At 30.9% G+C, this 22,165-nt stretch overlaps 2 protein-coding genes across 3 annotated transcripts; one reads left to right on the forward strand and one right to left on the reverse strand.

Annotated features, from left to right (window-relative positions):
• The first annotated feature begins 3,587 nt into the window (after window positions 1–3,587).
• On the forward strand, window positions 3,588–11,843 carry LOC109803978 (uncharacterized). The gene is made up of 27 exons (XM_020365696.3): window positions 3,588–3,896; window positions 5,523–5,661; window positions 5,736–5,807; window positions 5,905–5,976; window positions 6,108–6,179; window positions 6,266–6,337; window positions 6,489–6,560; window positions 6,705–6,776; window positions 6,880–6,951; window positions 7,044–7,112; window positions 7,306–7,377; window positions 7,486–7,557; window positions 7,629–7,700; window positions 7,779–7,850; window positions 7,932–8,003; window positions 8,111–8,182; window positions 8,287–8,358; window positions 8,434–8,505; window positions 8,610–8,681; window positions 8,782–8,853; window positions 8,958–9,029; window positions 9,138–9,209; window positions 9,286–9,359; window positions 9,494–9,625; window positions 9,717–10,055; window positions 10,515–10,885; window positions 11,176–11,843. Exons 1-27 carry the CDS (start codon window positions 3,797–3,799, stop codon window positions 11,527–11,529), a joined length of 2,946 nt encoding a protein of 981 aa, XP_020221285.1. The 5' UTR covers window positions 3,588–3,796; the 3' UTR covers window positions 11,530–11,843.
• Window positions 11,844–12,853: 1,010 nt separating this feature from the next.
• On the reverse strand, window positions 12,854–18,845 carry LOC109804298 (uncharacterized). Of its 2 annotated transcripts, none has more exons than XM_020366108.3 (17): window positions 18,211–18,845; window positions 18,001–18,084; window positions 17,477–17,615; window positions 17,044–17,122; window positions 16,905–16,955; window positions 16,646–16,740; window positions 16,466–16,544; window positions 16,285–16,350; window positions 16,140–16,193; window positions 15,896–15,954; window positions 14,668–14,743; window positions 14,525–14,578; window positions 14,385–14,438; window positions 14,123–14,191; window positions 13,983–14,027; window positions 13,406–13,507; window positions 12,854–13,294 (listed from the first exon to the last, which is right to left on the reverse strand). In XM_020366108.3, exons 1-17 carry the CDS (start codon window positions 18,389–18,391, stop codon window positions 13,280–13,282), a joined length of 1,302 nt encoding a protein of 433 aa, XP_020221697.1. In that variant the 5' UTR covers window positions 18,392–18,845; the 3' UTR covers window positions 12,854–13,279. The 2 variants fall into 2 exon arrangements, with proteins under 2 accessions (XP_020221697.1, XP_082929643.1); XM_083073517.1 differs by having other exon boundaries at window positions 13,402–13,507.
• Window positions 18,846–22,165: the final 3,320 nt, after the last annotated feature.

Here is a 22,165-nt window from a genome sequence, read left to right on the forward strand (position 1 = left end):
TTATATAATATAGACGACTTAAACTGAAACTAAAAATTAAAATAAGGCTAAAATTATAATTTAGTTTATAATTTATTAAATCTTAACTTTAGTATAATGATAAAATGTGTGGAAAAATTATTAATATTCCTCTTGAAATTGCATTTGATATTAAAAATATTACAATATTAAAAAACAGTTTTCATTTTTAATGAAAGAAATAAATTCCTAAAGATAACTTTACAATCATTTTGCAATGCTGTGTGAAAAAAGGAAAACCTTTATCCTAGCTAGAAAGTAGAGACATTCCCGTCATTGAAGTATAATTAAATCTTTTGCCACTAATTATAATGAAATCATTTTGCATTTGCTTTTGCCTTATCATTCATTTAATTATATGAATAGACCTTTTGTCGAGGAACAGTATAAATGCTAACTTTTCTGCTTACATTTTTTTTTACTCATAATTAATGGATTTTGGCCTTTTTGCTTTCTTTCTTTTTTAAGTGTAGTCCTGCTAAAATCTTCACTTTCAATTGATAATATTACCCCATCCAAATATATATTCCATTTTAAAGTTTCAATGACACAAGCCATCTTATTAATTAATCATTTACCTGTAATAAATGAAAAAAAATTTAATTTGTTAGCCACTTAACCAAGAATTCAATCACAAGAATGACGATGGGTATCATGTGTGTATTATAGAACTCGATCTCGTAATGGTGTTTGAAAAAAACAAAAATTGTATTCGCTTTTATATCCACACGGAAAATAACTTAAATTATCATCAATGAAGAATTTTTTACATAAATAATATTTTTTTTAAAAAAAATTACAAAAGTAACATCTGTACAACATTATTTACTCAACTAGAACCAATCACTGCTCATGCTCAGAATTCGGTTCTCGGGGAACCGAATTCTGAGCTTTAAATTTTATTTTTTTTGTGCTCAGAATTCGGTTTCCAGGGAACCGAATTCTGAGTTATTTTTAATTTTTTTCGTTTCTGGGAAGTGGAACGGGTCGTTTCGAAAGTAGAACGACCCGTTCTGCTTAAACAAATAGAGTGTTATTTTTGAAATTGAAACGGCCCGTTCTGCACCCGTTTCAATTTCAAAAATAACACTCTATGTGTTTAAGCAGAACAGGTCGTTCTGCTTACGGAACGACCCGTTCCACTTCCCATATTCGCCCAAACTGGGTCTCAAACGCAAAAAAAAAAAAAAAATTAAAACAACTCAGAATTTGGTTCCCGGGGAACCGAATTCTGAGCACAAAAAAAAAAGGAAAAAAAATATTGAAGCTCAGAATTCGGTTCCCCGGGAACCGAATTCTGAGGGGAACCGAATTCTGAGCATGAACAATGATTAGTTCTAGTTGAGTAAATAAAGTTGCACAGATGTTACTTTTGTAATTTTAAAAAAAAAATATTGTTTACGTAAAAAATTCCATCAATGAATACTTATATATTCATTTATATTCGCATTCCCTATCTACACTTCACTTAAGTGAAAAATTAATTAAAAAATATGAATTAAAAATTCACTTCTAAACTATTCAAATTTGAATCATTGAAATATAAGTCACAATCAAATAAAATTAGAAATATAAAATCCTAATCATTTAATATTATCATTAATAGGAGTGAAAAAAGGTAAATTAGGTTAAATCTCGACACATCTGAATCTAATTTATTTATTTTATTTATGATTTTTTTTAATTTAACTTAACCTGTTCAAAATTTGTCTAACTTAAAAGACTATTTATCTAACTTGTTTTATACAAGACTTATAAACAAATTTATAGGTTTAAGTAGGTAAAAAAGCCTTATTCATCATTTGAATTGTGTGTTTTTTTTTTCTTGCATACAATGATTGCACTAACCTAAAATCTTTGATATACTACTCGAACTTCTTCCCATCAAACCAAATTATAGTTTAAATTAATTTTTTGTTTGTAAATAAAGACCAATGGTAACAATATTAAAAAAAAACTATTATATTAAAAAATATTAGTCTTATCTATAAATTTAAATTTTCAAATTTACTAATAGAAATCATAAATACCAAAAATATATAGACAAAAATTTAAAAATTTTCAATTACTAATTAAAATGACTATAGCTCTATAACTGGAAAATACAAAATACAAGCTAATATAAATTTATCAATGTAAAAAGTTCAGTGAATTTGCAACATTAGCTTTACACTCATATAATAATAACAATTTTAAAATTTTAAATTTAATTAGTTTTGTTTTAATTTTATTATTAACAATTATATATATTAAATATAAATATTATAAATATATGTGTTGTTATATATATATATATATATATATATATATATAATACATATTATATATTAATATCGTCATATATAGATATTTGTGGGTGAATTATGGTCATGCACTCCATCTCTATTATGCAAATTTTTACCTTCTTCATTCAGGATTTTTTTTACCAACAAATGTAGTGTGTAGGGACATTTTGTCATCCATAATCACAATTACTAAGATCCGCATGTTTCAAAACAACAATTTTTTTACTTCTCGTTTTTTAAGAATTCAAAATAGACTAAACACCCACTTTTGTCCCTAAATTTATAATATACCTTTATATTAATTCCTAAAACTAAAAAAATATCAAATAAGCCCTTTATCAAATGATTTATTAAATTAATCTTCTTACTATCACTTTAGTTTTTGGATGTATATCAATATCATCACTTTGTTTTTAAGTTTTGAACTAATATAGTTATCAATTACAATTTCAACGGCTTATTTTAAAAGTTTGTAATTTCAAAAACAAAATATATGTTTATTTTTTAATATATATATATATATTATAATTCTCAAAATTACTTTTATATCTTTAAAAAGAAAATACTTTTAAAAAGAGAGTACCTCCAAATAAGCTACTCTCTTTGAAGTACTATCCTTTAAAGATATAAAAGTAATTTTGAGGATATATATTAAGAAAAAAAAGTCAACATGTATATTAGCACTCTTCTTATTTTTAAAATAAAATTAAAAATAATAAGTAATTAATTGATAAATGTAATAGTTTACTAAGGAAAGTTAGTTAAAACTTATTATATTTTAATCTATCATTTACAAGATTCTTCTTATATTTAAGTCTGATAAAATTATTTGTATTTCGTCCTGTATAAATATTGTAAAACAAAACGAGGATGAAAAAAAAATTGAGTTCCCTCTATTCCCAGTATTATTATTTTTAAGTATATAAAGTACATTCTATTTTAGGAAATATTAATATCTTTACATATCTAGCACTATAGTGTGACAATCAAGAGATGAATACCAATGAATAAATGAACACCCACAAATGGGGTTTAAACTCCGGAAAAGGCAACAAAATGTCCAAGTGGTAATATACTCATTTTTCTTGAGTATAAAAAAAAAATAAATTAATTTCTTTTACTAAAAATAATTATTAATTTTTTTATAGAAACTAATAATTGATGATAAAGTGTGGAAAAGGCATGTTTGAGAGCGTGTAATGGAAGCGCGTGGGACATAGCTACCTTACCTGATACGAGAAACACATTCGCATTAGCATTGGCATTGGTTTGTGTGTATGGCATAGTCCTATAGACTAGAATGACGGCTACTACCATACCATTTATGTTTCTTCTCTCTCTCTCTCTCTCTCTCTCTTCATAACACCCCATTTATTTTTTTCCCTTCACTTCACGCCAAACGCCTGCACTCTCTCACTCACTCACTCAAAAACCATTCTTCCTATTTACTACTACTTGTTATCGTCTCTTCAACTTTTGTTCTTCTCTACGCAATGGAAGAGGGTGTGCAGAGAAACCTCTTTCTGTTCCTTGTTCTGCCAATGGAGCTCCTGCTGCTTCTCTCTTCTTTTGCTTTGCCTCTCAGTGATGAAGGTGTGTGTGTGTGTATGCACTCTCACTTTGAGTTTGAGACACCCCTTTTTGTTCATTGTGCTTTCTCTTGGATTCCTGCATGTGGGTGTGTCTCAGGATCACGTTTGGTTGTGTTGGAGGATTCAAAATGCAAGCTTGCTTGCTTGCCTTCATGGGGTTTCCCACAGAAAGGGAATGAGTGTAGTGAGCTGAGATATATTTTTGTTATTTTATTTAACATGGTTCGTATTTTGAAGAGTTTGTAAGACAGAAACGGCAAAAAAAAATGAAATCTTGGTTTTAGTATTTCTTTTGCGAAATGTAGAAAAAAGAAAGAGAGGAACATAAAAAAATGTCATTTTTGTAATTGTCAAGAAGTCCTTAATTTTTTAATATTTTGTAAAATGGCATACTAAAGGCGTTATTTTTCATTTGGTGCTGAAAGAAAATATTTGCTTTGACGGATTTTGTCCTTTTTATCCCTACTGTTTGTGTTTACTGTGCTTTATGAACGGCATCTGTTTCATTGGTAAGCTGAACTCCTGTTTTGTTTGTTGAAAGTTGCAAGTTGAAACATTTCAGGTGCATATTTTGTTTGTAATGAGTGTAAGTGTTATTTTTTCTTTTAATTCGTCCTTTTGTGATTTCATCTATGATTGAATCTCCATGTGCTTTGTAATTAATCAAATGTGTCAAAACCATGTTTTTCCCCCCTTCATATATTAAAGCCGTGCCTTTTGAGCAAAAGGAGTTTTTATTTTATTTTTATTTTTTTTTAAGTTTGAGGTTAAAATCTATAGAAATTGTGTATAAACTAGTACAAGCGTATATTTTTATGCATCTAGATTGTTGTATTTAAGGGTCGTGAACTGGTTTTTAAAATATTAATTTCTTCTCTTACACACATAAATATATGTATACATACATATATATATATATATATATATATATATATATTATCTTGTTATTTAGCTTTAACGGAACTGCAAAAAAGATGGAGTTCTCTTTCACGTTTTTATTTTCCAGTTGCATAGATGAAGGTAACGACCGTTGTCTTTAAAAAAATTACGATAATGTTATATATATATATATATATTTCATTAATTTTATCCAATGAATAAATCAAAATAAGACTTGAACATTATGTTGATGAAGAGTAGATGGTAAGTCATTTTATAATGTATAGAATATATACAGATTAAGGAAAATATATATATTTTTTTTTAACATCATAGTGGGACAACCAAAAGTTGTACCTTTGATTTTGAGGTGTATTTTTGAGAAACGAGAGGCACATATATGATAATGATAAAAAAAAAAGAGTACATGACAAATAAAGATAAAAGGAGCGTTGGCAACACACTTTTTCCAATACATTTCTCCTATTTGTTAAAATTGTTTGAAATCTACAAAAACTATAAATGGGAATCATTAGGAGTGAGACTTGCACTATTTTGTGATTTATAACAAAAGTAGCGTGTAAGAAGGAATGTGTTGGGAAGTATTGCTAGCATTTCTCAAAACGATAATTGTATACTGTGTTATATAGGGTGTCGAATTTTTGATAATCAAATGACACAATTCATATATCTTGTACATCTATGAGGTTTATGAAGTGCTTGACTTTTCTTGCACTTAAAAATATAGGACAAGCATTGATGAAGATTAAGGCTTCATTCAGCGATGTAGCAGATGTTCTGCATGATTGGGATGATTTGCAGAATGATGATTTCTGTTCTTGGCACGGAGTCTTGTGTGGCAATGTCAGCCTTACAGTGCTTTCTCTGTACGTTTTCAATCTCTCTGATTAGCTACTTTTTATTTTAAGATTAAGTTATAATGCTTCCATTGTTTCTATAGGAATTTGTCCAGCTTGAACCTTGGTGGGGAGATATCGCCTGCCATCGGTGACTTAGTAAACTTGCAATCCATGTACATAACTATCTTAAGTTTATTTGATTATACTCTTTCTCTTATTACCTTTTACCGTTACATTTTAATCTGAATTGTGCACTTTTGCCAATGATAGAGACCTGCAGGGTAATAAACTAACTGGTCAAATTCCAGATGAAATTGGGAACTGTGCTGCTCTTGTTCATCTGTATGAATCTTGCTATGGTCTTGTTTCTGTTTACTTATTTGTGTGTTGTTCTATTCATACTTTTGTGAATTTTCTTGTGTTACAAATGCTGATCACATTTTGTTTCTTCATTTCATCATTTGATTTGGAAGGGATTTGTCTGATAATCAGCTATACGGTGATATACCTTTCTCCATATCAAAGCTAAAGCAGCTTGTGTTTTTGTAAGTTGGAAATTGGAATGTGTCATTCAATGTGTTATTTTGTTCTTCATGCTACTACAAGTCCTGAGTTGAGCTGGTGAATGCAGGAATTTAAAAAGTAATCAGTTGACTGGTCCTATCCCCTCAATTTTAACCCAACTTCCAAACTTGAAGACTCTGTAAGTTCTCATTTTGTCATTAATGCGGTATAGAAAACAAGTTATCCAATGCAAGTCATGTGATGATTTGTGGGTTGCTACGCCACATAGTTGTTACTAGGGGTGTGGGTTTTTTTGCAAAGTTCTAATAATTGTATATTTATGTTTTTAGTGATCTTGCACGAAATAGACTCGCAGGTGAGATTCCAAGACTACTCTATTGGAATGAAGTTCTGCAGTACCTGTAGGTTCCTTAATCATTTGTTTGCATCATTTACATTTATGCTTATTACATGTTTATCTTGCTATATTATGCAACTGTTTTTTTTAATTATTATTTGGTTGAAATCTTACCTGTTTTTATGTTGCTTAAATAATCATGTGATAGTGGGTTGCGAGGGAACATGTTGAGTGGAACTCTGTCCCCTGATATCTGTCAATTAACCGGTTTGTGGTATTTGTGAGTATTTCAACCATTTCCATGAGACCTCTTTAAATTTCCTTTTAATCATACTCTAATTTTAACATTTGATATTTTGTTCTGTTTTACATGACTTTCTCAGTGATGTGAGGGGCAATAATCTGACTGGCACCATACCTGATAGCATTGGAAACTGTACAAATTTTGAAATCTTGTATGTTACTTCACTGGTGCTGGTGCATACACTGGGTGCATTATTGTTGTTTTTTGTTCAAATTGTAACGGTATATTTTGAATGAGTTTCAGGGATCTATCATATAATCAGATTTCTGGGGAAATTCCCTATAATATTGGGTTTCTCCAAGTAGCTACTTTGTGAGTACTTTTGCCTGTGAACCCGTTACTATAATGTTTTGCTGCTGGCATTAGATAATCTTTAAATCTTTTATCACCATCTGGTAGATATTTTCTTTTTGTGATCTCCATCTTGTAATCATTGGCTTTTCTTCAATAATCATTGAATTGTATAGAATGCAATAATGTAGTAATCGATGGCTTTTCTGTTTAGGTCACTTCAAGGAAACAGACTAACAGGGAAAATTCCGGAAGTCATTGGTTTAATGCAAGCCCTTGCCATTTTGTAAGTATACTAACCATGAACACATTGTTTGAATTTACATTTCTGGAATGAATTTTGGAATTTAGATCACTGATGAATCATAAATGATTTATATTATCACATTGGCAGGGATTTGAGTGAGAATGAGCTGGTAGGACCTATCCCTCCCATACTAGGCAATTTGACTTTTACTGGCAAGCTGTAAGTGTAATATCACATAACGACAATAACTCTTCTTAATCATTACTTGTCTTAATTTTTCTATCATTTAGGTACCTTCATGGAAACATGATTACTGGACCAATACCCCCGGAACTTGGTAATATGTCAAGACTAAGCTACCTGTGAGTTGGTCTCTAATTTAGTGTACATATTATCTCCTGTTTGCTTCATGAAGTTTCTAAGCAAATTTGTTTTTACAGGCAATTGAATGACAATCAGTTAGTTGGCAAAATTCCAGATGAACTCGGGAAGCTTGAAAATTTGTTTGAATTGTGAGTTTGGTCATTCTATCTTGTGGTCATTGCATTTCTCAGTTTCAGTGGTGTCATGTTGCTTCCCTTACTGTTGTCCAGGAATCTTGCCAATAATCATCTTGAAGGATCTATTCCACTTAACCTTAGCTCCTGTACTGCCTTGAATAAGTTGTAAGATTTTTGAACTCTAGTCCGAGTATGTGGAATGTTATTGAACATTCTGTAGTTTTCAATACTTTAGCTTGGAGTATTGTCCAATCATTTGTTTACTTTTGCAGTAATGTGCATGGTAATCATTTAAGTGGTTCAATTCCTTTGAGCTTTCGCAGCCTTGAGAGCTTGACTTTCTTGTATGTTTCATCTAACTATATATAGACTTGTTTCATTCTTTTTGAACTAGATTTCTTCCCTATTTATTTATTTATTTGATAAGAAAGTTTTGTTGGACTACCAGAAATCTTTCTGCAAACAACTTCAAAGGGAGTATACCTGCTGAATTGGGCCATATAATAAATCTTGATACACTGTAAGTTTATCAAAATTAATCCAACTTATCTATATTGCTCCATATGCTGAATTGGTTTTTTTTGTTATGTTTTAGGGATCTGTCTAGCAATAACTTTTCAGGGCATGTTCCAGGATCTGTTGGTTATCTTGAGCATCTTCTGACCTTGTAAGATAAAAGCCGCTATTAAACCTCATTTGATTTTGAACTACCTTATTCTTTTGATTTTCACTTGTTGCTGAACTTATGTGGTATTTCCACATTGTATGCAGGAACCTGAGCCATAATAGTTTTCAGGGGCCCTTGCCTGCTGAATTTGGGAACCTTAAAAGCATACAGACTATGTGAGTTTTGTTGGTTTTTATAAGTTAAATTTCATTTGACTCCTATTAAACTGTGTCATTGTAGTGTTAAGGATACATAATAATTTGTTTATGCCTCTAGTGATATGTCATTCAACTATCTGTCTGGTAGCATACCCCCAGACATTGGTCAGCTGCAGAATCTTGTGTCTCTGTAAGTTAAGCAATGATGCATCTCCTGTTTGATGTTTTCTCTACTTCTCAAAATTCAGAAGAACATATTCATGATTTCTTTCTGTTGCTGGAACCGTATGATAGGATCTTGAACAACAATGATTTGCATGGGAAGATTCCAGATCAGCTTGCCAACTGCTTAAGTCTTAACTCCCTGTGTGTTTTCCTAACAGCTAGCCACCCTTCATTCTGATCATTTTATTCAGTGTTGTGACTTGTGCCTGAAATGTGTCTCATGTCTGAATGCTTTGTTTCATGTGTTAGGAATGTCTCGTACAATAACTTATCTGGTGTCATTCCTCCTATGAAGAACTTCTCACGGTTTTCTTCTGACAGGTATTGTGAGAAAACGTAGGAATTTCTTGGTTTTTACTTTCATTTATCAATGACTTTTTAATGTGATATATTGCAGCTTCATTGGAAATCCATTATTATGTGGGAATTGGTTAGGATCAATATGTGATCCTTACCTGCCAAAATCCAGAGGTGTGTGACATCCATCTGAAATGACTTATGACTTAATAGCTACAATTATGATAATGATATAGCATTTGTTTTGGAGGAAATGTTTATTTAAATGTAATGTATTAATGAGCCTTATTTTTTACTTTTATGTTCAGTGGTTTTTTCAAAGGCTGCAGTTGTTTGTCTCGTTGTTGGTAGCATCACATTATTGGCCATGGTAATTATTGCTATCTACAGATCAAGCCAATCAATGCAATTGATTAAAGGATCTAGTGGAAATGGCAGCGGTATGTTGCATATGCACTGTTTATGCCTAGTATTGTTATTATGCGAGCCTGAATTCTCACCTGTTTCGTCTTTTTGCTTCATTCTCTTCAGGGCCGCCCAAGCTTGTAGTTCTTCATATGGGTTTGGCCATTCACACCCTTGATGATATTATGAGAGTGACTGAAAATCTCAATGAGAAGTATATCATAGGGTATGGTGCCTCAAGCACTGTATACAAGTGTGTTTTGAAGAATTCCCGGCCAATTGCTATTAAACGACTATACAACCAGCATGCTCACAACTCAAGGGAGTTTGAGACAGAACTTGAAACTATTGGCAGTATCAGACACAGGAATCTTGTCACTTTGCATGGTTATGCTCTAACTCCTAATGGAAATCTTCTTTTCTATGACTATATGGAGAATGGCTCTTTGTGGGATCTTCTTCATGGTATATTTACTTAACCTTGAAACAACTCCTTAGAATTTTTCACCTTGATCTGAAATCATCTTTAATAAAATCTTGTATGAGGTGCATAGACATTATTGGAATCTTCCTAAGACTAATGATGTCTTAGGGCTTGTTTGGATAAAGTTTTAGGAGAGAAAAATAAGAAGGAAAAATGTAATGAGCTTCTCCATAAACTAAAATTAGCTTATGCATAAGCTAATTGGTTAAAGCTCTTCTATTAGTTTTTTTAAAATTTAATTTTCAACTTATGCAGAAACTAGTTTTAGTTTATAATGAAGCTTATTTCATTTTTTTTTTCTCTTTTAGAAGTATTTTTAAAGAAGTTTATCCAACCAAACCCTTGATCTTAAACTTGATAATATACTCGTTTCTTTTTTTCAAGGCAAATCAGTAAACGTAGCTTAAGATTGTTCTTATGACATAACTGTCTTGTCTCAGGTCCCTTGAAAAAGGTAAAACTTGATTGGGAGACACGCTTGAGGATTGCTGTGGGAGCTGCTGAAGGACTTGCTTACCTCCATCATGATTGCGATCCTCGAATCATTCATAGGGATATCAAGTCATCAAATATTCTGCTAGATGAGAACTTTGAGGCTCGTCTCTCTGATTTTGGCATTGCCAAATGTCTGTCAACTACAAGAACACATGCATCAACCTTTGTTCTTGGAACAATAGGCTACATTGACCCTGAGTACGCCCGGACATCTAGGCTGAATGAAAAATCCGATGTGTATAGCTTTGGCATTGTTCTACTTGAGCTACTAACTGGGAAGAAAGCAGTGGATAATGATTGTAACTTGCATTACTTGGTAAGTACTTTTTGGATTTTTTATTTCTTGGTAATATACTTGATCTATAATTGAGCCAGATCAGTTGTAACTCTTGTTTCAGTGGCTTAGTACATGTTTGTTAACACTTAAATATAGGGAATAATCACTTATTTTTCAGAATCTCACTCATGAAGCTGGTAAAAATAGATGATTATTTCAGCAAAATGAGTTAAAACAAACACATTTATTATGCCTTAATGCAAATGCATAAACCTCCACATGACTGATACGAAGTCCTTTCCTGATTATGTGTGCAACATGGCTTGCAGATATTGTCCAAGGCAGATAACAACACTATAATGGAGACAGTGGATCCTGAGGTGTCCATTACCTGCATGGATCTGGCTCATGTTAAGAAGACCTTTCAGCTTGCTCTTCTTTGCACAAAAACAAATCCTTCTGAGAGGCCTACCATGCATGAGGTTGCCAGGGTTTTGGCATCACTACTCCCAGCATCTCCCACCAACATCTTTGCCCCTCCTTCAAAGACCATTGATTATGCACAATTTATGATACAAAAGGGAAACCACCCTCAAATGAACACGCCACAACCTCAGCAGAAGTACTCAAATGATCAATGGTTTGTTCGCTTTGAGGATGTTGTATCAAATAACAGCCTCTAGGCGCTTCATTTTCCATGTATCCATGATTCATACCAAAGCCAAAGGTTGGAGTGAAGAGGGTGGAGAAAGAACTCCAATTTTATTCAAAAGTATTGGTAGTTTTCCATTGGAACCATTGGATTGTTACACTTTTTGAGACCAAGTCTTCTAGACTGATAGTAAAAAGTAAAGAGAATAGAGTTCATAGAAAGTTTCCACTGTATTCTGTACTGGCATTGCTCTTTAGAAGCAGGTAGTATGTAGTAATAGTCAGTGGAATGGTTTCTGCACATTGCATACACCTAAATTTTACTACATCAAGAGAAGCATGTCAAGTAGAGCTCTCCCACCTTAAATTAGATTACTAAAATTCTTATCATATTAAGTTTATTCTGAACTTTATGTGCAGGATAACAACTATTAAAAGTTATTTATTTATTTATTTTATTATTATTAGTATGAAACCTAAAGAAAACAATATAGAGGAAAAGAATTGAAGTATAATGAAGGTACCCATAACATCTTGTCATCTTCTAGAATAGAAAGTCTGAGAGTCAGTGGGCTCATTTCTAAAAGCAAAAAGGACCAACAGAAATAGCTACCTCGTTGGCCTATCATTGTGACCTAATTATCTTGTATCTGTTGAAAGGTAAGGTCCTAAGTAAATTGCATGGAGGAATGTATGGCAGTAACAAATGCTAGCATATAGATGATAAATCTCAATTGCAGGAAAATGAGTCCAAGTGAGATAGATAAATGTGAGGGTTAAATAGTCTCTCTCTTTTGCAACTTGAGTCCATAATAAATTGCATAGATGTTATATGATTTAATGTAATGTTTTAAATGTTTATCTTACGAATAGCGTGACGCTGTTATCTTACGAATAAAACATGTCTATGTTGAGAATTAAAATATGACAAGATAAATTATTTGAAATAACTAATATCTAGTTTTTTTTCATTAAAAAAACTTGGCCAAATTCTCAATAAAACTCAACTAAAATGTGTCTAGTTATCAATGTGATATCTAGTTGTTGAAATTTACTTGAGAAAGAAAATGCATGTTGACACAAGAATTAAAAAGCACGAATGATTATAACTAGAATGCTTTTTTTGCCTAGACGTGGAAAGTCAATTCCCGTTTGACTTGAACCGATGTGTAACCAAAATAGCTACTAGTTAAATCCTCTGATACTCTTCCATTGATTGTGGACATGCCAAATTTCACAGAATATTGTGGCCTAACAATTTTACTTTGATTTAATGATTAAATATAGTTAGTATGTCATCAATAGAGTGCTTGTACTGATAGAGGGTAGACTAGAATGCCTAATGGTAGAAGCATGTCAAACAAAATGATTAAGAAAAAAAATAAAATTCTCAAGTTGCTATGTAGTTACAAATACCAGCTAACTTAAATGGAAACAAGCAACAATTTTACAAGTATAGTATTTTTAAGCCTCATTGTACCACATTACGTTGTTTCTTTATACAGAGTTAACTGGTAAGTGGAAAGAGTCAAGAAATTCCAAAATGTCTAATGCTTTGTTCTAGAGTACATGCATTAGGCTTTACTCAGAACTTCCTCCCTAAACAATATTTTTAGTATGATCCTTTGTTTCCACAGATTAGCACATAAGCCCCTTTGCGATGGTTTTTCCAATGAATCTTACGGTTGAACTTTCATTTATTGAGATGAACTTTTTTGTGGAATTTTAAGCAAATGTATCTAGACTAGCAAGCACCAATATGAACCACCACTCTATTTTCAGCTAATGTCCAATTTCCTGTGTCAAAAACAAGAGTTTGGTGTAATTTAGGTAGTTGTTAAGTTCCCAGAATGATGACATCATAAAGAAACTCAGAAGTAAATTGTATTTGGAATTGGTTCTACTTGCCAGCATGCAGATCTGCTTTGATACGAGGGACCCCATTTCATTCACACAATGATACTGCTTCCCACATGCTCCTTGAAGCCTTTCTTTGATCAATTTCATTTTCTACAAGTTCAATGTTGAGTCAAAAATAAGACTTTTTTAGTGTCAAGTGTCAACTAATTAAATAATATTATAGTTAAGATTTATAGAATAAATTGAAGTAAAATAATAAGAGAATGATCAAAATTACATGATATATAGCCACAAATGGCTATAAGAAATCCTAATAATATTTATTAGGAAATAAAAGTAAAAAATGAAAGCGAATCATGTTAGATTTAAATAACTTGATATTGATCTTAGCTAAATATTCTAGAATAAAGAAGAATAAAATCAAATTGGATTTGAATAATTTGATTTTGATCTTAATTATCTAAATATTATAAATCTTAATTTTAAATAGAAATTCATATATCAATCAACATAATTATTATAAAAGTCATCTATTTTAAATAATATGACAATTTAAGAATGATTTACATTGTAAAAAACTATTAACAATTGGTGTATTCCAAATAAAATAATGCTTTTAACATACCTCATTCTCCTTAGGCAAGGATCTAGGTCTATTCTCCTTCAATTCCTTCAATAGAATAATAGGAATATCCATGCTTTAGTGGGGATGCTGTGCACACAAAAGAATCTTAGTTTGCCATGAGAATGCTAAGAGAAATAAACCTTAGAAATTGGCTGCTGCTCCTTTGATGGTGATTTTCTACTTTGTTTGACATCAGAAGCCAGGGAGAGCTGCAAATTGATCAGGACAAAGATTAAATAATGCAGAATAGAATTTAAAAATAAATAAGAACTAATTGTGTATTCATGCAAACATATATTAAATGTCAACCTTGGAAATAATTACTTGAAAAATTAGGAAAGATCATAAGATAATGAACCCATTTGCATCAATACAAATAGAAATCAAGCATGCACTTAGTACCTTGCTAAATAACTCTGAGGGTGGTTCATTTAGAGTTCCCTTGTTGTTTGGATCCTATGAATAAATGAAAATAAAAAAATTAAAATGCAATTACAAGGAAGTTCAAATCATGAACATGGTAGATTAACTTTGATATTTACCAATGGATATACTTTGATATTTCGGAAGACCACTCTTTCTCTTTTACTTGAGAGCTGCTTATGCAAGCACGACAAATATAATATAATCAATGCCTTTTTATTAATAAAAATAGAGAGAAAAAACATTTATCAATATTGCTTACCTTATCATTAGAGCTACCTCGAAGTTTGTTATTCGTTTTACATTTCTCCTGCCTTGAGCCAACACTTGAATTTCTCCTGTGGGGGAATAGAACACTCGAACCAAATTAGAGAGAAAAAAAAAATCTTATTTAGCACTCAAACACTATTAATTAATTTTTTTTCCACTAAAAATATCCTCCTATTTGTAATCAAAAACTAATTTTTCTTGACCAAAAGAGATTACCATAATATATTGTCCCAATAATTTTTTTACATGATATAAAATCAAACCTTGACAACATGTATATATATATTTTTTCTCAAAAAAAACTAGTAATGATCACACTTATCATTTGTGCAATCATTAAAAAGAAAAGGATATAGTACACGTTGTACCATTTTTGTTAACCATTTTCTTTGGGATAACAATTAAAAAATAAAAATATTTATTAAGACATTATTAGTATTGTAAGTACATTTATGTGGTATTTAATAAAAACTATTTATTAATTTTCCTGTGATTAATTTTAAGATGATGATTAATAAAATCATATAATTATATAAGGAATGTAATTTGAGTTTTTCATTACAAAAAATATTTCTTAATTAAAAAGATATGTTTAAAAAATTATAATATGTAAACTTTCTGAGAAAAAAAAACCCGCAGAAAAGTATCTCAGTAGGAAAAAAAAAATTAAAAATCATATTCCAGAACCACTTTTAAAAAAGTAAAAAAAATAAAGAAAATCAAATCTCTATTAAAAGAAATAAGCTTAAATCTACTTATAATTTGGTAAATACTTAATTTTGGTCTCCAAATTTTTATTGTAAATTTAGTTCTTTTAAATTTTAAAATTAAACATTGGTCCATTATTAACATATCATAAAAATTAAATAAGATATTTTGATGTGTTTATGAGTGACAATAATTAACGGTTACTTGGTCAAACTCACTTTCATACAAGGAATATTGTTTTTTTATTAAAGATATTTTGTTTTTTTTAATTTTAATTAAAATTTATAATTTATTAAAACAATTTTACTTTTAAGTTTTAATATTACTATTTTTTTATGACTAACTAATAAGTAGTATTATTCATGAAAAGAAAAAAAAATGTTACTAATGAATCAATATTGTTTAATTTTAAAAATTAAAAATTAAATTTATAATAAAAAATTTAAAAGACCAAAATTTAAAATTGTAGGAATTAAAATGAAAATAAGCGAAAGGAATATAGATTTTCATACATTTTGATATCCCGCGTTTCTCTATTTGAATTAGAATTGCGATTCGAACTACTTCCAGCCTGCAATGGAAAACATATCAGCCGCTAAAGGAAGTATTGTGAAAAATGAATATGAATTTGTCTGAATACAAATTTAAAAAATTATTATTTTTAAGAGTAAAACAAAAATTTTATTAAGTTATAATTAGTAGAGAAGCAAATAATGGTTGAGATACAACAACTAAATCAAATTTTAGGTAACTAACATTGTTATTAGACGTGTTTTGCATTGCCCTCTCTGATGTTCTCAAGTGGAATACCTGAAAAATAAGAGTCAAAAAACATAATAAGTAATTCACCATTACATTAAAATTTGTTACTCTGTTAGTTGTGACAGTTAAATATTATTACTTGACATTCTGTTGGTCGTGGTGGTGTTTTCATCTTAGAGAAGATTTTTGCCGGACCCTCCAAAATCTGCCACGTCAAAAACTTTATCAATTATACATTATAAAAATTATGCATTTACATGGTGTATGATTAAGTACTGATTAATTTCTTCCAATTGTACAAACTGAAAAAAAGTACTTACTTTTTTATTTAAGGATCGTGCTTTAGGCACCTGAGGACTTGATTGTGTAGGTCCACCTGATTCAGCATTGGTTCTAGACCTATTAAAAAAATGCACAAAACACAATTTATGATGTTGGATATGGTTATTGAAAAAGGATTAAAACCATGGCAACTACTATAACTTAAGTAGTTCATATACTTTGGCCTTTGTGCCCTGAGTGCTGTCACCAAATTAGGTTCTTTAGCAATGGTAACGTTTTGTTTAGATGCTAAATTGACATCGGTACCACCAGCCTGCATCACAATTCAAAATAAGTTATATTATTTATGTAATAATTTTTAAAATAAATATTATATGCACAAACAAAGTACAAAGGGTCATATTAGATATGATTTCCTCATGTATGAAATTATATTCTCAAACAAATAATATTCCACAAAAAGATTAGGATGGCTACCTCCTTAGACTTTTTATGTGAAAAATGAATGCGATGCTTCAAACGAGCAACCTGTGATGAATATAGCAAAATTATATTAAGCTAATTAAAGTTAAGAATTCAAAATTTTAGAATGAAAGCTTATATAACTTTAGCACACCTTCCTCAAGTAACCAGCTTCAACCTTCTGCCTTTTGGTTAATTGGCCATCTGTTGAAGAAGAATTCTGTCTCTGAATCCTGCAATGTTTAGATGACAGAGGAGAGCACAATAAAGGAAGGTAATATTCAGAATCAAACCCAAAAGGAGTGAAATGGATAAAACAATTTTATCTAATTAATTCAATTAAGTCTCTATCATTAAAGGTTCAATTTCGCCTCTTAATTTTTAAAAATGACACAATATGATTGTTTGTATCCAATTGAAACTAGCAACGTCAATTTTTTTTTACACGTGGTTATAAGTGTTTTTTTCTTGTTATGTCATGTGTACAATAAGTTATTGCCCTTAGTCCCAATTTTTTGTTAACAATGTAGAATTTTTTTGTGATCACAGGGTATCAAAATTAAACTATAAAGAATAAAAATAGATACCTTGAGGGTGCAGGGGTCTGAAATTCTGAAGAGCTCTTCTGCTTGGCCAAATGACTTGCTGTTGGTTTCATAAAAGAGAAATCTTTAGATTTTGATGAACTTGACTTCCCGAGATGCTTTGTCTTACCATATTCACTTCCTGAAAACAAATATGTATTCAGTCACAAAACTAAACAATAGTACAACAAAAGTTCAAGAGAATTCACATAAAGCTACATTCAATGACCAACAAACAGAATTCCAGATTCACAATATAGAATAACATCTGCCAATTTCTTCCCAAATTTCATACATGCAACTAAATCTGGCAGATTGAGCAATCACAATTCCCAAGCTACCATGAAAAAGGATAATTTTAACAAAATGAAAAGGAAGTTCTATATCTGAAAGTGAAAGATGTTAAACAATATAAAACAAGCAAAATTGATAGATACTTAGCAAACAGATAACATGTCACGATAATTAACAGCTAAACATGTTGTGCCATCAATTCAACAGCAACGTGGAGGCTATTATAACAGTACCTGTGCTATTATCCTCCTCATTCTCTGAAACTTGTTCTGGACTCACACCACTGTAGTTTCCTCGTCTCATCTTCAAGAGAAACGCTGCGCACAACACATCCAAAACAAACAAACCCAATCAAAATTAAGAATCATTCAACTGTAACGTTGTTTGATTTTTCAAACACAAGAAAACATTACAACGTTGTTTGATTTTGCTTAAATTCTTACGTGAAGGTGGGTAGCTTGTGGCGGATTCAAACCATTGCTCTGCTTCATCAGCGTCCCAAAGCGACAGTTGGCGCGTGAAATCGAAGAAATGGGGCGCGTCGAATTCATATTCAACGTCAATCTCGTGACCCTCGCAAAGAGGCGCGTATTCAACCTCGATCTCCTCGAACTCTTCTTCCATATTCTCTTTCTCTGTTTTCTCTCTCTCCAGAGCCTAATGACCAATGATCAATGCAGGGGCACCATGTTCCTGCCCAATTCGGATTCAGAAGCAAGTATTGATTTTTGGATGATTCCCCAACACGGGTCTTCCTCCTTTCACTTGGAACCGCAGAAGAAACGAAACCATGCAAGGGGCAGAATGAAATTAGGGATTTGATATTTGTCGAATCCCGTGACCTCCTCTCTCGTTCCGGGGAAATTATGGGAGGCTGATTTTCCCGGAAAACGAGAGAGAAAGTTGGGAATGGAAGTCAGATAATTAGTAGTATTTAAAAATCGTGTTTATTGTTAGTGTTGTGACAGTTTAGAAAGCGCAATAATTGAAGGGTAGGAGGAATGTGGAGGAAGAGAAGAAGGTGTTAATGGCGAAGATTTCGTTTTGACAGAGAAGAAAAGAAGAAAAAAAAAATGAGTTGAAGAAATGGATGTTGGGTTAGTTTGGGTTTTGTATATATGGCGCCTAAAGTTAGATGCAAGGTTACCAATTTTGAATTTTTTTACAATACGTTTAATAGCATGTTTGAAAACGGGTTAGAAAGTAAAAAATTACGTCAATTCATTCTAAAATGTAGAAGTAATAATTATTTACTTTTGAATAAACGTGAAAAATCGCATAAAAAACGTGCAACCAAACACACTATAAATTATGGACTTTCATCTTTCCATTATGTCATTCTTCTCGATATTCTTTTTTCCTTAACATGTGGAATTGAAATTTGAAGGAAAATAGTTAATGTCCATGCAATAAATAAATAAATAAATATATATATATATATATATATTTACAGAATTTGGTTATCACAACTAATAAAAATTATAATAAGATCTATATGGTTTTTAAGGTAACTAATATAGAGAAACTAGTATTAAAATATTTTATATTATTAATGTATATACTAATTTGCATTTACTCATGGTTTTTAAGGTAATTAACTAACATAAGATGATTTTTTTGGATAAATAAAACCAAAATTATCATAGGTATAATTGTAAGATAATTAATATAGCATTTTATGATTGAATAACAATATAACAATATAAAAAAGTCTTTTATTATGTCCGTGCATACGCCGTTTATCCTTAATTAAAGAACTTAATTTTTATATGTACCACCATATCAATGCAAATAATTGTATAGTATCAATTACTCAAAATATTATTTATTGAAAATTAATGTATTCATATGCAATTATGCACTCGTTTTACACTTTGAAGGATTTTAACAGGAAATTATGGCCATTTGTTTAAGGTTAAGAAAATAATTGTGAATATAACATTCTTTAGATCATGTTTTTCGTATTATAAAATAAATGATAAAATATAATTCAATAATTTTTTAAACATACTTTTTAATAGAATATTTTTGGAATCGTTAAAAAAAAAACTTTTTTGGAAAACACGAACAAATGGGACCTTGCTTTAGGAGGTCTTTTCTGTTAGGAAATTTGATAGACTAGGGGCAAGAAATGAGCAATGCAAATAACAAAAATAAAGTTTGGTAAGTGAAAAATATCGGGGTGAAAAGGAAGTGAAAAAAGAAAATTTTGATCGGTTTGGATTTTAAAGAATGGGAGAGATAAAGGAATGCGTGAAGAAAGGAACAATAATGCAGATTGATTACGTGAATTTGAGAAAATAATCAAAATATTTTGTTCAAAAATCTAAATAACATTTCCCCATATATTTTGGAGGATTAATTGTTGTTGTTTACTTGTTTATGTCCATTTGTTTGATAATATTAATTTATCGCAATGTTACTATATTTATGTAGGTGGATGAAGCTTGTCCAAAACCTTTTTTGGGACAATTGTCCAAACCTTCTATTCATTGATTTTATTGTACATTGTACTATTTTCAGGCAATAGATATTAGAAAATGTACCTACATGTTGACTTTTTTGCATTTGGATTGGGTCAAAACTGAATATCTTTTAATTTTCTTTTGTTTTTACATTTTTTTTATTTATATATAACTTAGTTGTTATATTTGATGTTCTCCTATATCAAAATTTTAATCACATTAATGATAAAAAATGACATTATATAAAAAAAGAGACTAATTTGCATCAATCCCATCTTTTTCTTTTGAATCACTTCATTTATCATATTTGTCTCTTTTTTTTTCTCTGTTTTTTCTCTTTACTTTTTTCTTTTATTTACCCCAATTCACCTCATTTTGAGATAATATATATATCATGAACAACAAAGCTAAAACATAAGACTTTATATATATTATTTGAATCTTCGTTTACCATTATTTTTTATGTACGTTAAATCACTACTCTTTTAAAAACTATTTGCATTCAAAATTTTAATTTCTCTCCCTCGGCCATACAAGTTTATTTTCTCTTTCAATTCATGCAGTAATTCAATTAATTAAATATGTCCGACTTTCAGTTTTGGCTGATAGCAAAACGAAAATTGCATTTGTTTGAGCCATTTATGAGAACAGTCCCCAGAAGGCCACAACCCTTCTCTTTACATATGTTTTTGAAATTTAAATACACATGCAGAGAAGAAGGAGAAAGATAAAGAGTGAATAAAATACAATAAGGTCCTTTCCCTCATGGGTTGATAATGCAAATTTCTAAACCACTTGTTTGTCTGTACGTGGAAAAAATGGTTTTGCATGAGTACGGAAAGCAATCTACGATGTCTCAATGTGGGATGTTTCTTCTAGTTGTCCACAAATGGATTGAAGTTCCATATTTGTCCTAAGTGCTATGCTTCTATGCACCTTATAAATGAAGGACAGATTTGTCATTTTCTTTAGAACTGAAACGCTCCATCCAATTCAAAATTGAGGACGAGTCTTGCGGTTGCGGATAACAGCCAAGCACCATCTTGTAGTATTGTCATTTCAAACCCCTTTGATTAAGGGTTAATAATATATTAAAGGCCAACTAATTACTCCTTAAAATTTTGGAACATGTTTGTTATATTACTCAATAAAATTAAAGAATACCAATTATAAAAGGATCATAGAATATGTAATCGTTTTTTGTTTTCATTTTTTTTACTAAATTATTATATCTCTTAGATATAAAAAAAATAATTATATTACTCATAACTCTCAGGATAATTTACGCCCAGCATAATCCGCACCACGCCCAGTATTAGCATGGACTCCCGTGAAGTCTCATGCTTGACGAGCCTCAACCCATGTCAGACATGAGTATCAAAGAGACTCATTGCCTCGATCATGCTTGGTAAGGCCTGTCCTTCACCCAGCACAGACAGAATAGGGAGTAAACCCTACTCTCAGACACCCCAATGCCGATGAGACACAAGTGGTGTCTGACACCATATCAGAAACACAAACATGCATAATTGCGATATGTGAACAACAAATCCAAAACATGCAATCATCATCCAATCGATAGAAATTAAAAACTCTAATTCATTCATATTATGCATCTATAAGACATGAATTTCATACCATTACACGTCCCTATCAATCACTCACGCAATAACAATTCTTACACATACCCTTAGGGTTCCCACACAAACCCACAAGCACTAAATTCATACCATAAGGCTCAATATACAAAATTAATCATATATACTCACAATTTATAGAAATTTAGGAGCAATAGAATTGCATGGGAAGACAACAAGCAAGAACAAAAAACAATTGGGATTTCTCCCTTCATGCAACACTTACAACATATAGAGGTTGGGGGTTAACCTCACTATCCATCTGTTATCCCACACCTTAGAGCGATAATTCTCAC

Source organism: Cajanus cajan, chromosome 1 (assembly GCF_000230855.2).
Source record: "Cajanus cajan strain Asha chromosome 1, NIPB_CcT2T_4, whole genome shotgun sequence".
NCBI classification, from domain to species: domain Eukaryota; kingdom Viridiplantae; phylum Streptophyta; class Magnoliopsida; order Fabales; family Fabaceae; genus Cajanus; species Cajanus cajan.